The sequence below is a fragment of the Megalobrama amblycephala genome, linkage group LG11, assembly GCF_018812025.1.
Source record: "Megalobrama amblycephala isolate DHTTF-2021 linkage group LG11, ASM1881202v1, whole genome shotgun sequence".
NCBI classification, from domain to species: domain Eukaryota; kingdom Metazoa; phylum Chordata; class Actinopteri; order Cypriniformes; family Xenocyprididae; genus Megalobrama; species Megalobrama amblycephala.
The window spans coordinates 10,977,425-10,987,859 of NC_063054.1; the positions used below are offsets into that span (position 1 = coordinate 10,977,425).

The 10,435-nt window shown below is 37.6% G+C and overlaps 1 protein-coding gene across 1 annotated transcript; it reads right to left on the reverse strand.

The window, feature by feature from the left end:
• Positions 1-280: 280 nt before the first annotated feature.
• On the reverse strand, positions 281-6,484 carry LOC125279125 (glutamic acid-rich protein-like). Its single transcript, XM_048208645.1, has 5 exons — positions 5,797-6,484; positions 5,309-5,404; positions 4,962-5,195; positions 4,705-4,864; positions 281-4,603 (listed from the first exon to the last, which is right to left on the reverse strand). The coding sequence occupies exons 1-5, from the start codon at positions 6,373-6,375 to the stop codon at positions 4,359-4,361; spliced, it is 1,314 nt and encodes a 437-aa protein (XP_048064602.1). The 5' UTR covers positions 6,376-6,484; the 3' UTR covers positions 281-4,358.
• Positions 6,485-10,435: the final 3,951 nt, after the last annotated feature.

Genomic DNA, 10,435 nt, shown 5'->3' on the forward strand with positions numbered 1-10,435 from the left:
TTCTAAAAAGTGGTGTATTTCAATCTACATGGAGAAGGTCGCCCCCTCATGGACAGCGTGAAACACAAAACAAGTAAACAAAACAATATAACAACAAATATGGGATATTAGTCTACAACCAAGGCACTACTGAGACAAATAAAAGCAAAAACTTAATAGTGTGTTACTGATCTTTTAAAAATAGTTTTAATTTCCATTTAGTTTAATAAATGATCATAATTAATACAAAACGTTAATAAAAAAAAATCACTTGGTTCCACTAAAATAAAACAGAACACACTTAACTTTTCAAGTTTTATTTAATATTTTGACAATTTCAAAATGTACTTTTTTTTTTTTTTTTTACATTAAGTGAAAATCCAAATCTGTTAGATATTTATCATTTCCCCAATTTAAATGATTTGGTAAGTGGGATTTGGTTTTCCGCCATGCTAAACCACAACCACAGAGACTGTTTGCAAATTTTTTTTATTTTTTACTTGTCACTCTCATTATCTCCCCTGGCATACTGGCACACTCATTGGATGTTTGCTTTAAAGCAAGACCGAGAAGATGTCTGTCCTTTTGTCCTGTGTGTGTCTTATTTGTATTCTGGAATTAGAGGCATTCTTGTGTCCTGTCAAGAGGGATAAGTCCTGCATGTTTGGATCCTGTATTTTTTTCCTCCAGACTGCTGGGAAAGTCATGAACTAACTGTAAAGGTGTTTGTTTTGTTCAGGTGTTCCTACATTATGGGGACAATATGCCCCCACAAACATGGCAATATCTGAAATCCTTGTCCTAGTGGGGAAATTTTTTGGTCCCCATGAGGAAAACAGCTTATAATAATCATACTACTTTTATATATTTATTTTTGAAAATATAAAAATGCAGAAAGTTTTAGGGTTAGGGGATAGAATATAAAGTTTGTACAGTATAAAAATAATTGTTTATGGAATGTCCTCATAAAAACCCAACATGTGTGTGTTAAGCTTGCCGTGATAGTTGGTGTTACTGGTGTTACATATAGTGTTCAGCCGTACACTGACAACTTGCCCACCGCGGCACCGCCCCCACTGTTGTTTTAGTAATAAAAATAATTTAGTTCAGTTAGAGCACAGACACTACAATTAAAAAATTCAATGGCACTGCTCAATTCAGCATGAGCTGTAGGAGAGTCACAGCACAGATCAGCATGCTGTGTGCCATGCCTCCAAGCTGTCTTATTCATATGTTAATTGGTTATTGGTTTTGGTTTCCTTCGATGTGTTCCCGAATTACAGCCCAGATGTCATCATCCAACTAAGTTCTCTAAGTTCTCATCCAATAGTGTCAGTGCAGTCAAATATGATTGATTGATCACCATGTGATTGATTCAGGCTGCATCAGAGGGCAGATTGGTTGCACTTGATAATTACAGACAGGTGTATTGGATCAGGTTGGATCTGAACTCTGCAGGTCAATAGATCTCCAGGAACAGAATTGGGCAGGTGTGACTCTGGGTCTCTGATGCTTCTGGACTGTGACTCTAATGTGTGGAGGGTCTGGGCTGTGACCCTGGATCTCTGAAGCTCCTGGACTGTGACTCTAATGTGTGGAGGGTCTTAGCTTTGACCCTTGAACTCTGAAGCTCCTGGACCTTGACTAATATTGTGGAGGGTCTGGGCTGTGACCCTGGATCTCTGAAGCTCCATGACTGGACTCTAATGTGTGGAGGGTCTGGGCTGTGACCCTGGCTCTCTGAAGCTCCTGGACCATGACTCTACTATTGTGGAGGGTCTGGGCTGTAACCCTGGATCTCTGAAGCTCCTGGACCGTGACTCTACTATTGTGGAGGGTCTGAGCTGTGACCGTGGCTCTCTGAAGCTCCATGACTGGACTCTAATGTGTGGAGGGTCTGGGCTGTGACTCTGGGTCTCTGATGCTTCTGGACTGTGACTCTAATGTGTGGAGGGTCTGGGCTGTGACCCTGGATCTCTGAAGCTCCTGGACTGTGACTCTAATGTGTGGAGGATCTTAGCTTTGACCCTTGAACTCTGAAGCTCCTGGACCTTGACTAATATTGTGGAGGGTCTGGGCTGTAACCCTGGATCTCTGAAGCTCCTGGACCTTGACTAATATTGTGGAGGGTCTTGGCTATGACCCTGGATCTCTGAAGCTCCTGGACTGTGACTCTAATGGGTGGAGGGTCTGGGCTGTGACCCTGGTTTTCTGAATAACCTGGACAGTGACTCTACTATTGTGAAGGGCCTGAGCTGTGACCCTGGATCTCTGAAGCTCCTGGACTGTGACTCTAATGTGTGGAGGATCTTAGCTTTGACCCTTGAACTCTGAAGCTCCTGGACCTTGACTAATATTGTGGAGGGTCTGGGCTGTAACCCTGGATCTCTGAAGCTCCTGGACCTTGACTAATATTGTGGAGGGTCTTGGCTATGACCCTGGATCTCTGAAGCTCCTGGACTGTGACTCTAATGTTGTGTAGGTTCTGGGCTGTGACCCTGGTTTTCTGAATAACCTGGACAGTGACTCTACTATTGTGAAGGGTCTGAGCTGTGACCGTGGCTCTCTGAAGCTCCTGGACCGTGACTCTACTATTGTGAAGGGCCTGAGCTGTGACCCTGGCTCTCTGAAGCTCCTGGACCGTGACTGTACAAATGTGGAGGGTCTGAGCTGTGACCCTGGATCTCTGAAGCTCCTGGGCCGTGACTCTAATGTTGTGGAGGGTCTGAGCTGTGACCCTGGCTCTCTGAAGCTCCTGGACTGTGACTCTAATGTTGTGTAGGGTCTGAGCTGTGACCCTGGTTTTCTGAATAACCTGGACAATGACTGTGACACTGTGGAGAAAAGTTCATGGTCTAAAGTTAAACATTTAGTCAAGCAAAGGTACATATTTGTAAAAAAAAAACAAAAAAAACAAAACAAAAAAAACACTAAGATGTTCCATAAGTTCTCGGTTTGTGGAGCTCCTGTTTTTTTTTTTTTTTAATTGTTTGTTTGTCCTGTCTTTAATAACTTTTTCCCCATAACATTTACAGGAGATGAACTGCTTCAGGCAGTTCGCACCTACCTTTTTTTTCTTTTTTCTTTTTTTTTACAACTTAGACATTTCTCTGGACATTTTAGTCAAAGTGGTGGTTCTAAATAGATGCTCCAGAAGATGCAAATAAGTGAAATGTGTTAACATGTTTGTAAAGCTTTGACAGTTTGGCTTTAAGACCCTATTGTGAATTATTCAGTGAAATTCCTCTCCTCACCTGGACAAATAAGGACATTTCCAGCTCTACTACTTTGTGCTACATAGAAACCTGGATAACTAATCTATTCTGGACAGTAGATTACATCTGCCAGGCCTCCAGCTATTTAGAGCATTCCTCCTCAAGTCTATGCAAAGTGGAAAAAAACAACATGGAGCAACAACATCCAGACTCTGATATTATTCTCTGGGACTTTAACAGAGCAAACCTGTCCCTTGAGCTGCCCAAATACAGAGAGGACATTACATGCCCCACCAGAGACAGAAACATTCTTTACCACTACTACACCACAATAAAGAACGTATATTGTTCAGTTCCCAGAGCAGCTTTTGGACTCTCTGATCACTGCCTAGTTCATCTTCTCCTGACCTACAGGCAGAAACTTAAATCTGCCAAGCCTGCAGTAAGGACTGTAAAGAGATGCACCTATGAAGTAGAGAAAGATCTACAAGACTGTTTTGAATCCACTGATTGAGTGTTTTGGCTGCAGCCACTGATCCGGATGAGCTCACCAATACTGTGACATCCATGCCAGTTTCAGAGCACTGGTAAGAAGCTAAGAGAAGCTACTCTGAAAAGCTGAAAGTTTTCAGTTATCAGTGTGGAAAAGACATAAAGACATCACCGAATACAAGACAGAAGATTAGGAAAGCTCTTGGTCCAAACAGTGTCTCATCCACCTGTCTGATAGTCTGTGCAGACTAGCTTTCACCCATCTTCACCCAGATCTTCAACAGATCTCTGGAGCAGTGCAAAGTCCTTTCCTGGTTCAAATGCTTCACCATCATCCCCATCCCAAATAATCCAAAGATCACAGGACTGAATGACTTAATGTCAGTGGTCATGAAGTCATTTGAGAGCCTGGTATTGGTCCACCCGAAGAATATTATTGGACCCTTGCTAGAACCCCTTAAGTATGCTTATTGAGCAGACAGGTTAGTGGGTAATGCAGTCAACATGGCATCCTGCAACACCTTGACAGACTGTGATAATGCAAATATGTTGTTAAATTATTAACTACTAACTTATTAAATCAGGGGGAACTTCAAGTGAATATTAATTCAAAGAGGTCCTGCTGACAAAAGAAGTTTGGGAATCAATCATACATTGTGTGTGTGCATTTTATTAGTAACCCTTACATTGTAAGTCTTCCTCGTTCTCATCATCATCTTCCTCATCATCCTCATCTTCCTCCTCTTCCTCATCATCCTCCTCATCCTCATCTTCCTCATCATCCTCATCTTCCTCATCATCCTCATCTTCCTCATCATCCTCATCTTCCTCCTCATCCTCCTCCTCCTCATCATCATCCTCATCTTCCTCATCATCCTCTTCCTCCTCAGATGAGTAATCGACCCCAGTGTATCTCACTATGGAAACCAACAGTAATTTAAATTGTTAAATTTTATAACAATCACATCTATATGTTACATGATGCGCATCTAATATTTGAACATCAGCAGTTCTTTACCTCTACTAGATATCTTTCCCATTGTCTCTTTGCAAAAATCCTCAACTTTCTTTTGTAGCAGAGAGACAGATTTTCTAACATCATCATAATGTATATGAGTATTGCTGGCAGTCTTGAAATATTTTGTAGATTTGGGGGGAAATGGGAAATACCTGAAACTCTGCAGACAAACAACAGTCATAAAATAAAGACAAAAAGTAACTCAGCAGACAGGATATCAACCATCCAGCATTTATATCACTATCCTGTTCTACTACCTGTAGGAAAAGGATGTGATGCTCTGTGTGTGAAAGCTGCTTAATTTCAGCATCTTGTCTCTTCAGGTCATCAATCTCCTGCTTCATTTGCTTCATGAGTTTTTCAGTTGATCTCACTACAGTCTTTTCCCGAGATTCGATCAGTTGTGTCACCGTAGAGCGGCTTCTCACAATGAAGCGGATCAACTCAGTAAAGATCCTCTCACTGTTCTTTACTTCTGCCTGCGTGGAGCGCTGTTAGGACACACATCACAGTCAGCTCTTACTGCTGTTGCACATGGAGTGTGTATCTTGTTGCCACGTGGCTCATCACTGATTGGAACAGAGTTGACATGTAGAAAACTCACCTTATGAGTCTGCACAACCTCTTTCAGCTCCTGGAGATCTTTCTCTCTCTGCTGGATTCTGTTTTGGAAGTTTTTTTGTGTTTGTTCCAGATGTTTCTGTTAAACAAAGAAATTGCTAAAAAATGCTCTAACAGATAATTATTTTTGAATCACTAAATCACTTAACTGACTTCATATGTAATGATAAAATATACAAGTCTTAGCCTACTAAAAACTGAAAACCAGTATTGAAATGTAATGACTACACTCCTAAAATATAGCTTTAATCTACACATGCTGATTTAAAAACACACTGTCACATCCTTTTTGTAATAAAATATAATGATAACCTATAATCTATCTTTATTGTTATCTAAAAAGTGCCTCTTGGTTCTTTTTATTTATTTTTAATATTCTTAACCCAGAAAGAGTGAAGCAGCTTTTACATTTTACATATGTGAAATTTTTTTTTTTTTAATGCAAAATAAGTAATGGAATTTGATTTATACCTGTTTCTTAGTAATCTCTTCTGTAACTCTTACAGTTTCATGTTTTTTGTGTTTATCCATTGTACACAGGTAACAAATACAGCGCTGGTCAGTGCGGCAGTAGATTTCTAGTTGTTTACCGTGTTGAGGACAGATCATCTGCTGGAGTCGTCCAGTGGCATCGATCACTTTGTGTGGCTTTCTTGAGCGAAATTCTTCATGACGTTCATAATGAGTCTGACAGTAAGATTCCAGACACACCAGACAGGACTTGACGGCTTTGTGTTTTCTTCCAGTGCAGATGTCACACTCCACATCTCCAGATTCAGCAGGAACAGCAGCTTGGAGTTTAGTCTTCTTCAGTTTCTCCACCATTTCAGCCAAAATGGTGTTTTTACCTAAAGCAGGTCTTGGAGTGAAGGTCTGTCTGCACTGAGGGCATCTGTAAACTCCCTTCTGATCATCCTGATTCCAGCAGCCGGTAATACAGCTCATACAGTAACTGTGTCCACAAGGAATGGTCACTGGATTCTTCAGTAGATCCAGACACACTGGACACATGAACTCATCCTGTCCCACTGAAATATTGGCTTCTGCCATTTCACTGCATATGAACAACAGAGACGGACACACTATGTTGCAGGTTCTTTCAGCTGAAGAGTTGAATTCATTTCCTGATTATTTGTCGTAGCAGCTCAAAGTGCAAAATGGCGTGTCTGTAGGGTGTGACTTCAGAGAACTTGAAAGTTAACTTTTTTCTGAAAGCGAAACTGAAACGATAAATAAGAGAGCAGTGCTATAGGCAGCCAATAGATGTGCACCATTTATTTTTTGTTTGTCAGCTAGAGCTTGTCAAACCGTAATGATTCTGTAGACCAGTGACCTTTGAAATCGGTGTGAGAAATACAAGGCATTTGCTATATTGGAACATTTGATATAGACTTTGCAGCAATATTCAATATAATGTTTTTATTCAGAGTCCCTCAGTGGCAGTATTAAGAAAGGTATCAAGGTTATTATAGTTTAAAATGTATACTATAATTGCCATAGCCAACTTACCTCAGAGTAGGTTTTATATTTCATATATAGTACCGTAAGTGTGTCTATTTTCCTCAGTATATCACATTACTTTTAAGTGAATTCCAGTATGTAAGGCAATGACTGAAGAAAAGTGAAAATACAGGGAACCTATTAGTAATTAATAAAGAATTATTAGATAATTCTGCAGGGAATTAGCCTACTTAGAACCTGAAACAGTATTGTAAAGTGAAGATTTAAGGAACCCATTAGTAATTAATAAATAATTACCACATAATTCTGACCCAACACTGAAAAAATAACCCAAAAATGACTAATAAAATGACAAAAATGATAAAAATGATAAATAAATAAATCATTTTATATCTGTGGTAAGTTGGATAGTTATGGCAAGGCAGTGGGGGTGGGGTTCCTTTCTGAAGCTGATTTCTTACAGAACGTGCACACAAGCATGTAATTAAAGCAAGTAGTTTTTTTTTTACCATACAGAAGAAAATTCTTAACAATTTGTAGTAATGAGTCTTTTTGGGATGTGCAGCATATTATGCAGCATATAAATGCATATGTAATTCCCATAATAATAATAAGTGGTGGACTGTAACAAAGTACAAAATAGTTGTAATTTTACTCAAGTAATTTTGAAAGTGAGTCATTTTCTGATCATTAGTAGTTAGGCTACTTCTTGAACATTAATTAGTAGATAATCAATAGTAGTTCTTCGGGAGCTATGACAGAATTCATTAGTTATTGATTAGCTAACTGTTACTTAACATAATCATAAAATTCTATTACATTCTGATTAGTTAACACATCTTGCTTAGTTAACAGTAGTGACCTAAGTGTTAATGAAAATTTAGCTATTAGATCTTCAGTAATTCCTTATTAGTTATGCAGTAAGAAACGGTATTCTAAAGTGTTACCCTATAATTTACTAATTTAATTTAATATTTCTGCCAAAATTTCAAAATGTAAATTTTTCTCTTTTTATGCATAATGTGATGTGCAAAGAAAACCACAGGTATGCTATGTTTCACAGAACCAAGATATGCTGCTGTTGTAATATTAGCTATAATAACAGGACAGTTTTGAGTATCATTGTTTGGAGCTGCTGTGCTGCTAGAGACTAACAACTAACTCTTGCTTGGATATACTCTTCTGTACTGTATGTTTATTTTTTGTTCTTTATTGTCATTCGTTTGCCATCTTCGCTTTATTTTTCAGGAAGCATTATTTTGCTTCGCTTCAGCTATAATGAGACGACATCCTCTCTTGCATTGCACTTTTGTCCATTTTGGGGGTGGAGCAGGGGTGTGTTTCAAATATCAACAGTGTTTCTCAGAAATCACTTACTGCACCTAATTTAAACATAGCTTGATGTTGATCTTATACTGCTGCTGTGGTTCCCACAGGTTTCATTTCATGTATGCCGCAGCTGGGAATGGCTGCTTCCATTAACCCAGACACAAACAGAACTTAGGCAGAGGCTTTCTGAATGAGTTTGTTATGGAGTGCAGTATTTGCTGTATGAGCGCAATCCTGTGTGAGAATCCTGTTTTAACCTCAGTCCCTCACACGTATTGAAGATCAAGGATAATTGTGTCTACCCTACTGCACTTGTTGCTCAAGTGAGTTTTGCTTCAGAACAATTTTGAAAAAATAAAATGTTTAAATAAGTATAGAAGTAAAATACATTATGAATATTTATTTAATTTGCCACACAAATGGGGATGAGGGGCATACTAGGGATGAGCTGATATGAAAATCAGTATCGTTACCTGCTCCAATACTGCCATTCTTTTTTCTCAGAGGAGACCAATCCAAATCCGATATTGTGCGTATACTTTTTTGTGTGTTAAGCCCCACAAAAGGCACAACATCATTATAAAGCACCATAAAGTTTTCTTGCACTATATTCCAAGTGTTCTGAAGCCATTCCATAGTTTAATGTGAGGTACAGATGAATATTTAAGTTGTTCACATATTAAGTCAAGTTCACATAAACTCTTCTCTCCGCTGCAACTGTCAGTCATTCTCCATTCAAACTGCGTGTTGTGTTTGGTTACAGCTCTCTCCAAGATGATTCAAGGTTCATTATACTTGGTCAAATTTTTGGTATTGGACCAGATGTATCCCTACAAATTACCACCACTACAAAATACACAAACCATCCTGAGGTCCCAAGTCCCAAATCGAAAATTTCCCTATATAGCCACCTTAGGTGCAACCCTAAATCATAGTGGGAAGCAGGCAAATTGTGAAGTCATAATCGATGCCTGATGTAGAAATACCTTTCTCTATTTGTCCTATTGACATTCATTATATGAATAAAAATGACAACAACAAACACTGAGACATTTCATCAAATTATCTTATTTTATGTTCTACAGAATAAAGACAGTTGGTGCAGGATGAACAGAATAAATGAATAGTAGTTCCACAGCAATACATAACTTTGCATAATTAACATAATTAACTATACTACCCTTCAAAAGTAAGATTTAAAAAAAAACAAAAAAAAAACAAAAACTTTTATTTAGCAAGAATGCATTAAATGGATCAAAAGTGGCAGTAAAGATTTCTGTTTCAAATGCTGTTCTACTGAAGCAATTTTAGCAAAGAATCCTGAAAAAATGTATCACATGTATCAGTACAATATGTAATGGCTGCTACAGTTTTTCCATCACAGTTATTTTAAACTGAAATAATGTCGTTTTACAATATTACTGTTTTTCTTTGTTTTTGATAAATTCTTGGTAGGCATAAAAGACTTCTTTCAGAAACATTAAAAAATATCTTACAGACCATAACATTTTGAATAGTACTGTAAAATATTTTGACGTTACTGGTATTTTGTATTTTAAAATAAAGCCAGTAATTAAACCTCCCTCATAGACCCTTTTCACATTTACGGGCTTCTCAGAAGCGGAAGTCGTCATAGTTGGGTACAATTCTATCGGTGAATGAGAGAATACATTAAATATATATTGTTTGTGTTTCCATTTACTCAAATAGCAAAAGAAAAACTCCAACAGTGTTTTCACAACTTTCAAAAAGAGGAAAAAAAAATAGAAAGCAATTGATAACGGCAGTCAGAAGAGAGAAAGATGTCATTTTTACCATCACTCCAATAGCCTCGCAACTAGTTTTTTGTCATTTGATGTAAACGTAATATAATACTAAGCATATTATAAATGTATATACGTTTATTTTTATTTATTTTTTTTAAATGTAAATATAAAAAACTATGCAGGATTTCACAGTCTGTGAAAAAGGGTCTATTATTAAACAGCTGACCCATTACTGAACCAAATGTCAAAGAACAATTTTTCTTTTCCTATACAAAAATGTTGGTAAAACTTTCCATTTGTTAATAACATTAGTTACCTACATTTGTTAAACATGAACATTTACTAATACATTGTTAAAAATAAAAGTTGTATCTGTTAAATAGCAATGAACAGTTGGAGTTTTATTAAATAAAGTTAAGATTATTAACAAAGATTAATAATAATATTGTTAGTTCAAATAAGACATTTAAAAAAAGTTAGTTCATGCAAATCAGTGTTGTTATCTTGTATTAACAATTGAAACCTTGATGTTAAGGTATATGAACTTTTTTTCT